General features: G+C 42.0%; 1 protein-coding gene across 6 annotated transcripts in view; it reads right to left on the reverse strand.

Moving 5' to 3' along the window:
• The window catches only part of DIDO1 (death inducer-obliterator 1), a 69,014-nt gene that overhangs the window by 30,612 nt on the left and 22,461 nt on the right, over positions 1–15,941 (reverse strand). For 5 of the 6 annotated variants that reach the window (XM_033153703.1, XM_033153708.1, XM_033153707.1 and 2 more), the window contains 3 exons: positions 13,528–13,846; positions 9,922–10,128; positions 7,685–7,910 (listed from right to left, as the gene is read on the reverse strand). In XM_033153703.1, coding sequence (XP_033009594.1) covers positions 7,685–7,910; positions 9,922–10,128; positions 13,528–13,846 — 752 coding nt within the window. The remainder of the gene's footprint in view (positions 1–7,684; positions 7,911–9,921; positions 10,129–13,527; positions 13,847–15,941) is intronic. The other variant, XM_033153705.1, reaches the window with a different exon arrangement.

Here is a 15,941-nt window from a genome sequence, read left to right on the forward strand (position 1 = left end):
TGTTGAGATGATTATGCATCACCATACTTGCACACGACTGCTTCTCAAACATTGCTGCCAATATTATTTGGATGCAACAATGCAAAAATTCAGTAATAAAGCTAGGGCCAAAATGCTTTGGTAACCACTGCACCGGTAGCTTATTACACGGCTGCCTCAGTAACTGGTTGAAATAGGGCAAATCAACCCCATGATCCAGCTGTACTTTTAGTTATCACACGAAATGCAAACTGCAGTTAAGAAGGCTCAGGTGGCATCTTCTGGCAAGAAGCAAGATTTAGTATCATGCGTGGGATAGTTGGTAAGCATCTTGAGGATTGTCAATGTGAGCTCCGCTTAGGTTGATTTGAGAATTTAGTACATGGATTGTGCTAGTTTTGTTTGCTGTAGCTAAAATGTACAAAAATCCCAAATACATTTCATTGCAGATTTCTGAGAAAGCAGTTTCTGCCAAGTCTCTGTGATTCCCAGTGAGTGGTTTACGAGAATCTTGTGTGCTGTTCTCAGGTTGCCGATTTGTGCAAGGCTCAAAGTAGATGGGAACCTCTGCAGACCTTATTGGTCTCAAGAAACCAGATGGTCAGAATGCGGAGAAGTTTGCTCTCATTCCCACTCCCCTAAAAGCAAATATGGCTTTTTACTGAATTTACAACGTTTCCCCTTTGCTGAACAGGGAAACTGAAATAGAAGGCTAATAATTCGCAACTGCTGACACAGCTATTAAGTAGTGTGTGGAAGATCTTAGTAACTGCATAGACAAACTGTCTTATCAGTGGGCCAAACTTGAGGTAATTTTCATATGCTGCTAATCACATGCAGGACAGAATATGCCTAATCAATTCTAGCATTCATTGGATTTTCCTAACTTTTATTATGTACTGACAATATTTATATGCAGCCCTGTTAAAGAACTGTGCTATGGAGTGTGTAATGTTCTCTTTAACAGATAACATCCAGTCCACTTAAAACAATGGAAGTGGAATGTTTTTGTAGGAATGAACAATCCCCAGGTAAATAAAAATGAACCCAAGCCCCCATTCACAGTGCAAAAGATGGGTGTGAAGGCTTGCAGGAGGGGTATTTTAAACCCTCAAAAAGCAAAACCCATTCCAAGCACTTCCATAATGTTGAAGAATAGTATAAATGGCAAAGATAAGCAGGTGCTGCAGCCATTTCACAATATTACTTACCACAAACTGTAACTCAAGTGTTGCCTCCGCAGGTTCACTGTTGGGAGATGAACGCAACACTTCAGAGCATCAGCAGCTCGTAGAGCCATGCTTGAAAGACACTCAAGCGCCCTAATGTAGCCCTGAATCTTTGGTTCCTAGATGTGTCACCAAAATCTGTCTCAAATCCTCCTGTCTGCGGTTGGAGGGAGATAGTTCCTGTTATGCTTTTAAATCTGCATTATGTATCTATTTCTTGTTCCTGGTTCTCCTTCTGGACCCACTAAGCACCTTCTAAAGTGCACCTACCCCCCAAATCTCAAAACACGCTGCATTGCCCACCCCTCTCAAGAGTCATCAAATCAGGCTTGAAAGCAAGGCTTGCTTTAAACCCAGATTCTGGACTCCAAGTGTTAGGACAGGCTGTTCATCTGTCAGGATTTCCTCATAATAGTGAGGCAAGTCTATGAGCATTTGCCCAATTCAAGCCACCCACCTGCTTGTTGGTTCAAACTATTTTCAGTTGTACTACTCCCCACTTGGAACAAATGTAAACAACTGTTTGCTGCTGCCTACAATCAGGTTTCAAACTCGTGTAACTTGATTAAGGCAGCTTCTCTGCATTTTAAGCAAGATCATATTCTAGATATGGGTGAATTAGCTTTCTCCAGCCTTACAAAAGGGGAACTGAAGGAAAATTAATGCTGTCTATACGCAGTGCTGTACAGAAAATAAATATAAGGCATTGCTTCATGTGTTTGATATAGCATATTAGAAACGATTAGTGATGAACCTGTTTTCAACTTAGCTGGGTAATTGTGACGTGCTGTGTGATGAACTTTAACCAGCCTTATCAGTAGTGATCTACTATCGGCAGGGAAGGATAGCCGCTTTTCAGGACGGTTTTCTTCCTCTGAATCATCCAAGACGGCACCAATTGCAAATGGGACATTGAACTGGCAAGCCCTGGTGCTCAAGGTCTATGGAAACCTATCCTGGCAAGGTCTAGCATGCCTTCCTTGGACATCTAGAATCTCACCAGTTGGCCTTTGGAACAAGAAAAATATTCACACACTCCCAAACCCAACCCAGGTAAGTGGATGTTTCTGCAGCTTATACACCTCCCCTGCAATATGTGGTGCAGCCCACCGCTTAAGTCTTCTTGCACAGATCTTGAAGATGTTGCTCCACGGAGGGCATCTTCAGCTCCCATTCACTGCTTTCAGGCACAGTCAGAAGCCACGCAGCAGTCCAGATCTGCTCCTTTGTCTGTAATACTGGAAGTATGAGACATCAGCACGGAGAACCCCTTTTATTTGGAGGGGAGGAGGAAGAGTTCCAATTAGTTACTCAGCCAGTTTAAGGTAAAGATGATAAAAACACAAAACATATGTAGTAGGAAGGAACCTTACATTCCCTTTATATTTGATTAGCGAAGAAAGAGTTGAAGAGGTAGACACATGACAGCCCCAAATGATTGAATTACACCTGCTAAGCAAGCTGGGTCACTGCTCTCGCACAAGAGATTTTCTTCAGGTAAGAACTTGCCCCTGATTCTGCACACTACCCTTACTTCTATATAATCATCTTTTTAATTCCAGGCTAGTATGTAGTTTCTTACACCTACCCAGGATGGAACATCTCGCAAATGCTCTAGGGCACAAAATATGACTTGCTCTGATCAGAACAAATGCTCAAGTGATTAGAACACTCTTATATTTAAGCACTTGCCTGGCTGCCCCTGGCGATAAGGAATACCACATAGGCAAGGGCACAAAATTCCCTCTAGACCAATTTGTGGCAATTTTACTAGCTTCTACCCTGTCTGTAGGAAAAGGAAAGCCCCTTCCACCTTTGCCAGCACAGAGGTGCAGCAGAATACCTAGAGAGCAGGCTTTTGTATTGCTTGCGCAGGAGGCACAGTCCCTTCTTGTGCACCTAGCATATAAATCAACCAGGCTGTCAGTGTTGGAAGGCTGTCAGCAAATATCTCCTCTGTCAGCATCCTACACTTTTACTAGCCTTTATTTACTCATAAAAGGAAAACCTCCCATGAGTAAATGTTTTTTGCAGGTCAGTCACTAATTAACAAAGCTGGATTATTAGAGTACTTGTAGTCTTTCTATTCCCATAAATACTACCCTCTGGTTTTCACAAATTCTCATCTGAAAAAGCTCTACAATGAGAAAACATTGAACTTCAAGGTGTTCTGCTGATCTTGAAGAAAAATTAGTGATATGCTTCCTCTACTGTTAAGATGCAGGAATTCTTAATGATTTCTCCACGTTTAGAATATCCTGACTGCATCTTGAAATGTTGCCAGCCCCTTTCTCCTCTCACCAGACTGCTAATTACTCCATTCTATTTAAGTACTTAATTGATTACTACTACCTCAGAAATGGAGTTTACAACAGCACTCTGACACTACTTGACCTCAGTATAGATCAATATGTTAAAGCATTCTAGCACTTTAAAACCAACTTAAATACTCCTCTCAGCCCTTCCTTTCCATTAAAGTCCAGTCCTGACTTCTTATTAGAAAAAGTAGCTTAGAGCAGGACCAGTAACTATATACTGATTTAACCCTTTCATTGCTAGAATTACTTTTTGAATTCCACTTTTGCTTATGGACCCAGCCACCCAGAGTGGCTGGTACAACCCAGTCAGATAGGTGGTGTGTTAGTAATGAGTTATTTTTATAAGGGCTTGTCAAATATACTTCGCCTAATTTCATTACTGCTTTTTCTTTCACAACTTTCCACTGTCAAAACATTTTCAACCCCCAGTGACTCTTAATATTCTAGTTTTTACAGAGAGAAATAAAAGCTAAAATGAAATTGTGTTTTGAAGTCAAAAGTACATTAAAGCTTTCATTGTGGCCAGTAAATCTATCAATTTCGTTTTTCTCAGCTGCAAAGGAAAAGCAGATTGTATGTTGAAATGAGTTGTTAGTTTTAAATCCTATCATCAATGTTCTGATTCTAGACAGTCAGAATCAACTGAGGAAAATTAAGAAACTTTATCTCTCTCCTGCCCAGTAGGTGGCAGAAGGTTCATCCATCGGATTTCTGGATTGGTTTTGTAATAAGAAGTTTCTTACCATCACTTGAAATACTCTGACCCATTATTTGGATTTTAATTCCACATTCTTTGTTTGTGACTACATTTGTCCTGCAGCCATCTCAAGACTGCACAACAATGTATGACACCATCATACTTTCAGAATGACAGAGTAAGTGAATTCCTTACTGATCTGCATTAAAATGCATCAAAAATGCTATCGCAACAGACACATATACATAATTATGGCAAGACAGATGTGTTTTTAATGTTGAAGTTGTGTACTGAACAGCATGTTTAAGTAATCTGAAATTCTCCTTTCCATCCTACTCTCATAAAGCAGGGTATGATTGTATATTGTTTGCTGTTAAGAAACAAATAAATTCAAACATAGTCAAACAGCTGAACTTTTTGAATTTAATGTGGGGAACTCAGGTTCAAAACCTTGTTCAATTAGAACATTCACCGGGAAGTCACTATCTCTCAGCCTGACTTGTCTTACAAAGCTGTTGTCAGGGTAAAATGGGATAACCCACAATAAATTGCTCTAATTAGACTGAAAGAAATCCCACTGCTTTTCTGAATAACAGAAATTTTGCCTCCAGTGGCTGAGACAAAGGTGTGATAGGAATGTTAGGGTACAGAACATGGCTTCCCTTCCTTGAACAGTTTCATTGAATCCAAGATAGTGACTCAATAACCATGGACTGGAAGTCCAAATTGAGAACTTGATCTGCTAATTCCCAACCCTCCTCCTACAAGCATATTTATTTTTTTAAAATATAATCACGGATAAGGGACATTTGATGTTGTAGTAAGATACCTGTCACAGTAATAGGATATATAATGCTGAAGCTACTCCTGCCCCTCCCCACAGTACATTATCAGCCTACATGATATACTAGAGCATTAGGGAATCCTTTTCCTCCCTACAGTGTTACTGTTTTTCCCAGGGCATTATGCATGGTATCTCCATTATTCTTTCCATCTGAAGTTCCTCAGAACAGCAGTATCATGTGTTCGCTTAATGTGTAGTAGGGTTCCACTAGGTGCTGGGTGCAGTATTGAGCAGAACTCTGGAAAGGACCTAACTGTACAAAATTACTCTAGAGCAACATTTTCCCCAATCCCCCCACCCAGACACAAACCACCTGAAAATTACTGAGGGTCTTGGTGGACTACTTAATGATTTTTCTGTTTGTTGTAGTGACTGTGATGCACTGTGCTAGACTGCATTGTTCCAGACTTGTCATGGACCACTTGGATGAAGCCTGCAGACCAGTTTGGGAACCTCTGCTCTAGAGTAACTTATGGCTATTATGAAAGAAGACTAGTGCAGTTAACTAAGAAGTTCCCTTTACTAACATCTAATTCAAGAGTGTGATGAGGTTTCTAAAGTCGTTTTTCAGGACAATGAACACTCACGACCAGGCACTACAGTGCAGCCAGCATCCAATCAGCATGGGGTCGTAAGTACCCTCCTTAGGTACAGAGCAGAGAGGCGCCATGTTACTTTAGATACTTCTGAGGAGTGCAAAGACATGCAAGAGTAGATGGAGCACAGTAGAGTGCCATGTCTCTAATGCTGTAGAGCTTACTGCTCTCTACCATTAGTGTGTTTTTCAGAGATCATAAAGGAGATGAATGAAGTTTCACGTAATGTACATGAGATCCAGATCTACTCCATCAGGTGATGACCAAGAAGACTTCTGTACATGCCCAACCCCACATAGTGCCAGGACTAATCAGTCTACAGATAAAAATCTTGTATAACACTGCCTCCCAAGAAAGGGAGAAGAGTAACCACTCCTGGATAACCTCCACCACTGAAGGAGAAAGGAGTCGTTTCAATGAATGAATTTATATTTGGAAGTTTAGCAGTGATACAAATAACTTGAAGACATTCATAGAACTTACCTTGAAGTGGGAGCACCTTCTAGAGATGGTGAAAGGTCTTCACTAAATGCAAACTAAACGAATATGTCCATTTTCAAGCATAACAGCAACAAAAAGATAGTTCCAACTCTAAATTTCCCCACAAGTTATGGGATTTCACAAAAATGCTCACATTTTGATAATGTACCAGCTAATTTACAATTGATATAGACACTGATGAGACTAGGCTTCTCAATAGTCACTTGCCTAGCAAAGTAGCCTTGGAGTGACTAGGTAAGGAAGCTTTAGTAAGCTGGAAGGTAACTGGCTCTTTCAGACTGTTGTGCCAGAAGTGACCCATAGGGCTCTGTGCAGGCAGGTGGACTGGCAAGCTTCGTAGATTTCATTGAAAGGCGGGGCTGGGTTAATGAAAGTGACAAGGAGAAACAAACCTATGGGAGGTTTTAAATAAAGGTGATTGAATCCTACATGCCTTAGATACAAAGTCCTCCTGCTCTTGGCTGCCACTGACAAGCAATAGGCATTACTTTGTGGGTCAAACCCCCCAAAATGAAAGCAGGCCGAAATGAAAGGTGGCGTCTCCTCAAGCCCTGGAACTCCATTCTTTCAGGGTTTCACCAAAGGCATCTTCCAGTGGTAATCAAGCAAACATTTAGAGACTGTTATTTTAGTAGCAGACCTAAGAGTTTTGTCTTTTTCTACTGTTACTGATGCAAAGCCTTATATCAGGGATTACAAATATATCTGACACATTTGAGCATCAAGTCCTTTACCTTTCCCCATCCAATAAAAAAAACCTGCAACACTGTTTAAATGAAGGAAGTAAAACAGGCCTAAGAGAACAATCATTTTTACATTGCAAAGCGCTAACTTACTTACCTTTATAAGCTAAATGTTGCCAAAAATATTGTTCAAATATTTTAAAGCTGTGACATTGAAGGCGAGAACTCTCTTCCTATTGTTCTACCTTGACGAATACCTCTGACACATACCTTTCATAGATAAAAATCCCTACGGTTTAAGATGGGCCTTGACATGATTTCACGTAAGTCACATTCTTGGAAGGAGGATCAGTCCCTCCCCAAACTCCCCAAAATTAATACCTAAAAGTTGTGTGGTTGTGTATGCATGTAAATTATCCATTTGAATCATTCAGAAACCTTGTAGACCTGACATTCCTAAGTCATAATGCAAAGGCAGATAGGGACTTAAATGAAAGTGAATGAAACAGTTACTCTGTACATTATATAAACTTAGGAAACAAATGTTTATCATTACCTACCTTCTATTAGAACATACCTATCATCTATGAAAAATAATAGGTTTGTTAACCTGCAAGAATACGCTTAAGTGCCATTTTATACAACCTGAGGGAAACCCCCAAGTTGTCGTTTCTATATATGAGCCTTGAAACTCTCCCTGAGAGGTATGTGTGCAAATCTTTGAAGATGGGGAAAGACCGTAATTAAAACCCCTTTCTAATTTAACAGGGTCAAACGTTGAAAGGTACTCAAGGAAAGTGTAATGATTGCAGAGGTATATCCCTATGAAATACATACATTTGAACAACAGTGATGATGAAATGGCAGGAGTCTTTTCTGGCTTTACTGCATTATAATTATGATCGCTTGCCCAGGATGGTGTGCTGCTTTCTGAAGCTGGCTCTTTAGCAACTGTCTGAGTATTTGCTTCGGTCTTTACAGGTGCTGCCACGGTTTTCTTCATGACAATCTCTCTTTTTTCAGGAGCTGGTCTCTTCTGTGTGGAGAGAGGTTTGATACCGGCCTGTGTAACCAGCAGAACCTTAATCACTCAGTATTGCAATAATACAGTCATCATAACACAGGAGTAGAGGTCAGTTCATTATGTATTAGAGAACTTGCAAACATCTCATACAACCAAACTCCATACTATATTTCTTTGCATGCCACCTCCAGAAACTATAACCCTGGCTTGAGATCAATAGTATGCACAATACACAGCTATAGCAAAGTGAGTGCAGATCATATATGGTGGTTGAGCACCTGTTTGTAGCTGATGTTCAGCCAACCCATGGATTAACATGGGTGCAAAGGATCTGAAGCAAAGAACAACCTGCGCCTGTGGTTCTAATTTGTTTGGGGAGCCTCCACGAGTATAGAAAAGAAGAAAGAAAAGAAAGTTCCTCACTTCAGCGGTTTCCCCTCCCTGCATTGGTGGATGGCAGCAGAGGACAGGGAAGAGAATGAGTTTAATGCACTCATGATCAAGTGACTGCACAGGGCAAATGTTTTCAAAATCATTCTCTATTCTGCAATAAATTGTTATGCTATTGCTATGACCATTAAACACATAGATCTTTGCCCTTCATGAGTTGGTGGGCAACAGTGAGGCACACCTTAGTGTGCTGATCCCTGTTCTCATGTATGCTTTTAAAAGCAAGAACCTCTGTATGAAGCTATTATGAGAACTGTATCAGCTTCATGAGATCATATGGGGCACCAATCTGCAATTGTGAACCTGTGTGTGCCAGCGATGTATCAATTGCATTTTTCAAGGAATGTTACTGGTTTGGAGTTTTGCTTTTTTTGATACCTTATGGCAGGAGCCAGCAAACATTTTCAGCAGGGGGCCAGTCCACTGTCCCTCAGACCTTGTGGAGGGCCGGACCATTTGGGGGGGGGGGAATGAACGAATTCCTATGCCCCTCAAATAACCCAGAGATGCATTTTAAATAAAAGTACACATTCTACTCATGTAAAAACACGCTGATTCACAGACCGTCCGCGGGCCGGATTTAAAAGGTGATTGGGCCGGATCCAGCCCCTGGGCCTTAGTTTGCCTATCCATGCCTTATGGTCTTAATGTGGCTAACAATCTAAGTTGTAGATTGCTTGTAACTAGTGCTATAGAACAGCATATTCTTAGGAGACAGCATTTCTTTTAATGGTTCTGTAAAGGAAAGCAGACATATATATGATAATGCTGCTCTCACAGCAATGGTGGTGGTGGGATTTAGAATGGAAAATGTGATTTCCCCCTCCCTCCTCTTACAACACTAGAAGTTGTGATCATTTAAATAAGCTACATGGAAAGAAGATTCAGGACACAAAAAAGAAAATACTTCTTCACACAGTATAAAATTATCGAAGTATGATAATAACCAACATAAAGGTAAAGGTAAAGGGACCCCTGACCATTAGGTCCAGTTGCAGACAACTCTGTGGTTGCGGCGCTCATCTCGCTTTATTGGCCAAGGGAGTTGGCGTACGGCTTCCGGGTCATGTGGCCAGCATGAATAAGCCACTTCTGGTGAACCAGAGCAGCGCACAGAACGCCGTTTACCTTCCCACTGGAGCAGTACCTATTTATCTACTTGCACTTCGTGCTTTGGAACTGCTAGGTTGGCATAGTTGACACAGGCTGCTTTATGGGGGGATTAGTTACATTTCTTGAGTATAAGGCTATCAATGGTTATATACTACAGGAAGAAATTAGTTACCACTAAGGCAAACAACAGTGGAAATGCTCTGCTTGTGCATTTCTCATAAGCCACAGAGGGAACAGGATGGTGGACTAGAAGCGCATTTGTTCTGATCCAGATATTACGTTCTTAGTTAGATAGAATGATGAGATCTCATCAAGGGAGCACACAAAAATAACTTGATGAAAAATCTGGATCTTTTACCATGCAAATGCATTTTTTTCTATTTTACAAAATGTTTGTTCCTCTAAGATCTCTCTCCCTCCCTCCCTCCCTCTCTCTCTCTCTGTGGTGTGGTAAGGACTATTTGCTTCAAAAACAATTCAGACTTACCATAGGCTGAGGTTTTACGGCAACAGCTCGTTCAACTTTTGGTTTGGTCTTCTCTTTTGGCTTTTGCTCTTTGCCTTCACTTAGAAACTTCATGGTGGCTGCAGCATGTTTGAGAATGCATTCATGACCACAGTACACAGAACCTGACTGAGCGACATTAGAACACCCTGGGCCAATGCAACTGGCTGCTTCAGGCTCTTCAACCACCTGAAGAATAGCACAAGAAATTAAAAAAAGAAGAAAAATGTTTAACCTCTTTATCACTCACAAGATTATGACACAACAATGCTAAATACCAAGCTGTCTTACATGCACTTTGACAAAGCTCAGATATATTTTAAAGAATTGCTTTTCTTAATGGTGGTTTGCTCTTCTATTTTTCATCTGTTTCTATCTTTTTCATATGTGTTCATGTGCTAAAGAATGACTGCATTTTGCAATCTATAGGTGTTTTTCTTACTCAAAGTTTCTGCATGTATGTTTGGATGTACATTCTAAAAAGATTTGTAGAACTTGGGTTTTTTTTTATTTTTAGAAATAGCCAAGTCTACTTCACTACTTAGTCTACTTGACTAAGACGGGTAAAGTTAAGTTCTGACACAGTGACAACCTCTACGAGCTAGGCCAGTGGGGATGTGGAATCTACTTTTGCCTTCTGGGAGGATTCCTCCCACATAAAGGTGAACTGTTATGTAGACTAATCAGTGTGAATTCACAAGTGAATGAAAGGAGTTCACAGAAAGAATGTTTTCCACCCTTTCTTTCCCTGCCCCCCCCAAGCCTCCCTGGAAGACTGGGGCCCTCTCCTTAACCACATCCCAATGAGTGTAGGGAAAGTAAATAAATACAGTGGTGCCTCGCAAGACGAAATTAATTCGTTCCGCAAGATTTTTCGTCTTGCAAAAATTTCGTCTTGCGAGGCACCGTTTCCCACCGTTTAAAACGCGGCGCCGCGCCATAGCTGAAAAGGCTTACCTTTTGGCTCCGGTGGGGAGGGGTGCAGTCGGAGCGCGTCCGCCATTTTGGGGTCGCCTGCGCAGGTCCAGACATGCACAGTGGACTCCAAGATGGCGACGCGCTCCGACTGCACCCCTCCCCACCGGAGCCAAAAGGTAAGCCGCGCCCCTCCCGACCGGCACGGCGCCGCGTTTTAAGGCTGCAGCGAGCGCTGCAGCTTTAAAACGCGGTGCCGCGCCATAGCTAAAAAGGCTTACGCGGCGCCGTGCCGGTTGGGAGGGGCGCGGCTTACCTTTTGGCTCCGGTGGGGAGGGGTGCAGTCGGAGCGCGTCGCCATCTTGGTGTCCACTGCGCATGTCTGGACAAATTCGTCTGGCGAGGTACCACTGTAAGCCGGCCCCGGAGCCGTGCGGTGGCGCGTTTTAAGGCTGCTGTTCGCCCCCTGCAGCTTTAAAAAGGCTTACCTTTTGGCTCCGGTGGGGAGGGGTGTTGTCCGCGTCGCGTCCGCCATTTTGGATCGGCTCAGACATGCGCAGTCGATCCAAAATGGCGGACGCGACGCAGACAACACCCCTCCCCACCGGAGTCAAAAGGTAAGCCTTTACAGCACAGCTATGGTGCGCGGCGCCGCGTTTTAGAGCTGCAGCAAGCGAACAGCAGCGCTGCTGTTCGCCCACTGCAGCTTTAAAAAGGCTTACCTTTTGGCTCCGGTGGGGAGGGGTGTTGTCCGCGTCACGTCCGCCATTTTGGATCGACTGCGCATGTCTGAATCGATCCAAAATGGCGGACGCGACGCGGAAAACACCCCTCCCCACCGGAGCCAAAAGGTAAGCCTTTTTAAAGCTGCAGGGAGCGAACAGCAACCTTAAAACACGGCGCCGCACGGCTCCGGGGCCGGCTTACAGTGGTACCTCGCCAGACGAATGCATCTGGCGAAGCACGGCCATAGACGAATTTGTCTTGCGAGTCAACTAAAAACTCGCAAAACCCTTTCGTTTTGCGAGTTTTTCGTTGTGCGAGGCATTCGTCTTGCGGGGTACCACTGTAATCTGAAATGCAGACATCTCATTTGATTTGAGACATTTCCCCTTCCCTTTGCATCCATCCCCCTGTACTCCATTTCTCACTTTCTAAACACTCTATGGGTGGTCTCCCATCTCTCAACTCTGTTCTGTTTCCTCCAACCCAATTTCTGGTATGTTCCACACTTTGATAATTTATTCCAGAATAAATATGGTTTGGATTATGCCTTTACTAGAAACTAGGGATTAGCTAATTCCATATTAGTTCACGGTAAGTTTTACTCATGGAGTTATAGATCACATATAGTATAAGATTAAGTGAAATTTGCATAATTTGTCTACTATAATAATTTGCCTCCAGAATCTGGTGCTATTATCTGGTTTATCATCAAATGTGTGGCGGAAGGATCTGCTTGAATAATTCATCTCCCAACAGTTATGCTGATTAATTTTTTTATCTTATTTATTTTATAAAGTGAAAGTAGATTTGGGCCTTTTCAGGCAAGACCAATAGCAAAAGGATTTAGATTATGGCACATTGCAATAGAAATGCCAGAACTCTCTAGTAACATCTAATCAACTCTAAAACAAAATTAACAATAGAAATTGAAATCACATACAGTGGTACCTTAGGTTACGTTACCTTTGGGTAATGTAATTTCAAGTTACAAACGTGTGGAAGTGTATACTTCCGGGTTTCGCTGCAAGCGCATGCACAGAGGGGCTCTATCGCGCTGCGTGCATGCGCAGAAGTGGCGCCTCTGGATACAGACTTTTTGGGGTAAGGACGGACCCCCAGGACAAATTAAGTTTGTATCTGGAGGGTCCACAGTATGGCCTTGATGAGTGGAGATTGATTCTCTTGGACTCCAACTTCCATCAAACCTAGCCAAAATAGCCAATAGTTAGGGATGATGGGAATTGCAGACTAACATTTGTAGGGTCAAAGACTTCCTATCCCTGATATACAGAAACCTAGGAAGCAATTAGCAACTTTTGAGATTCAGAAATGAGCAGAGGCTTTCATAATAATTTGTTCCCTATTTTTAAAATAACTGAAGCACAAGACAAAAAAATTATGGTTATGGATAGCTCATCCATATCTTAAATTGATATTTATGCAGCAGGGTGTGCGTGCTATGAGTATTCCATATGAATATGTTGCTCCCTCACCCCACCTTTTCCTTCTTTGTATACAGGATTAATAGGACAATTGTAGAAGGAGATACTTAGGGGATAGGAAATAGAGAGAAAAGAGAAAGCATTTTGTTAATGTAATCTCTAAGAAACTTGCTAACATTTAAACAAACAAACATCTAATTATAGCCCTATAGCAAGGGAGAACTAAGACAGAATGACAGAACAGCATGCAGATGCAACCAAGGTAGCTAAGAATGAGCAATACTTCCCCTATTTCCTCTTCTAAAATATATTAGTATTCTGATTCACCATGTATAATGAATTACCTATATCTAAGTAGTGTATTTGCTTAATATGACAACTAACATACTAAAAATACAAAATTTAATTATACCTAGGGTGACTTTTTCTTTCACTTCAGTTCTGAACCAGAACAATTGCACTAGAAACACACTTGGCCTCATGTCACTACAAATTAAATACTCACTGGTTGAAATATTTTGAGCTTTTTCTTTCCACTGGGATTTGCAGCCTTTTCAATCCGTCCCTTGATTCCTTGGTCTTCAATGGACTTTTGCTCAACAGTTCCTATGCTTGTAAGCTCTGTGCCATCACCTGTTACCTGTCCCAAAATGGTTTGTTGTTGGTCTGCGTCCATAACTGTCTCATCATGCACCTGCAGAATGGTGCAATTGGGGCAGATATAGTCCTCCCCATTCCTTTCCAAGAGTCGCCCACGAGCCTCTGAAATCCCTACGCAGTTCCCATGAAACCATTCCTCACATCTATCACAACAAATCATAAACCTAAAAAAGGAAAGGGTTGGCAAAAACATATCATTAATGTGAAATACTTGTTTTACAAAATCTGTCTGATTACAATCAAATACAGCCAATAAAATTAGTTATATCACCACCACAACAGTAAATAAAAAGATCCCACATCTATATGAAATCAGACAAAAGCTTACTTCATTATCCCATTTAACTCGTTTCTTCACATTATTAAATGCCCAAATGTCTCAGTAAATGCTGCAATTTAACGCTACCTTCACCTCTACATATGACTTCCACTGCTTTGCCAAACCCATATACAATTGTCTTTCTTTGTCAGCTTTGCATTCCTACAGACTACTCAGGAACAATAATGGCTTCAAGTTACAAGAAAGGAGATTCTGACTAAACTTACGGGAAAGCTTTCTGATGTTAAGAGCTGTTCAACAGTGGAACAGACTCCCTCAGGAGGTTGTGGACTCTCCTTCCTTGGAGGTTTTTAAGCAGAGGTTGGATGACCACCTGTCATGGATGCTTTATCTGAGATTCCTGCATTGCAGGGGGTTGGACCACATGACTCTCAGGATCCCTTCCAACTCTACGATTCCATGATCCTATAACAAGCCTTCCCAAAACTGCATTTTCCCTTCCTGAAAATTCAGAGTACTACTTCCCTCTTGACAGATTAGACCAGGGGTAAGCAACCTAAGGCCCAGATCCGGCCCAATAGCCTTCTCAGTTCTGCCCGCAGACGGTCTGGGAATCAGCATGTTTTTTCATGAGTAGAATGTGTGCTTTTATTTAAAATGCATCTCTGGGTTATTTGTGGGGCATAGGAATTGGTTCCTTTTTTTTTTTACTTCCAAAATATCGTCCAGCCCACCACATGGACCGGCCCACGGCTTACAAAGGTTGCTGACCCCTGGATTAGACCACATGAACGCTTCCACCCTAAATTATAACTTCTGTACCTCAGACTACTGGGACTGAACAATAGTGGTAGATGTATGTGAAGGGCCATGCGGTAGCACAGCAGGTGTATTTTAAATTGTGCATTCATAGCAACACAAAATTAAATTGTTGTTTGAAAGTTCCATATGCATGCTGTCTCAACTGCATTCAACAACTATCCCTCTATCCCTCAAAACTGTACAAAACTTTCAAACCTCTGTAAAAAGTTCTTGTGCATAACAGACTGCCTCTTAGAGCAGAAATTTCAAAACTGTCTATTTCATTAATCAATGAATACACATGAACACTTGAACACTCAAGCTTCTGTAAGAACCCAACTTCCTGAATAAAGATTTTATCCGACTACTATACAGTGGTACCTCGGGTTACAAACACTTCGGGTTACAGACTCCACTAACCCGGAAGTACAGTGAGGGGGATAAGTATTTGATCCCCTGCTAAATTTGCCCATTTGCCCTCTGACAAAGAAATGACCAGTCCATAATTTTAATGGTAGGTTTATTGTAGCTGTGAGAGACAGAACAACAACAGGAAAAACCCCAGAAACCCAGAAGACAAAAGTCAGAGATTGATGTGCATTATAACGAGTGAAATAAATATTTGATCCCTTTGCAAAATATGACTTAGTACTTGGTGGCAAAACCCTTATTGGCAATTACAGAGGTCAGACGTTTCTTGTAGGTGCCCACCAGGTTTGCACACATTTTAGGAGGTATTTTGTCCCACTCCTCTTTGCAGATCCTCTCCAAGTCAGTAAGATTTTGAGGCTGATGTGTAGCTACTTGAACCTTCAGCTGCCTTCACAGATTTTCGATGGGATTAAGGTCTGGAGACTGGCTAGGCCACTCCAGGACCTTAATGTGCTCCTTCTTGAGCCACTCCTCTGTTGCCTTGGCCGTGTGTTTTGGGTCATTGTCATGCTGGAATACCCATTTTCAATGCCCTGTCTGAGGGAAGGAAGTGCTCACCCAAGATTTGACGATACATGGCCCCGTCCATCGTCACTTCAATGTGTTGAAGGTGTCCTGTCCCCTTAGCAGAAAAACACCCCCGAAGCATAATATGTCCCCCTCCATGTTTGACAGTGGACATGGTGTTCTTAAGGTCGTAGGCAGCATTCCTCCTCCAAACACGGGGGAGTTGAGTTGATGCCAAA

Source organism: Lacerta agilis, chromosome 6 (genome assembly GCF_009819535.1).
Source record: "Lacerta agilis isolate rLacAgi1 chromosome 6, rLacAgi1.pri, whole genome shotgun sequence".
Lineage (NCBI taxonomy): Eukaryota > Metazoa > Chordata > Lepidosauria > Squamata > Lacertidae > Lacerta > Lacerta agilis.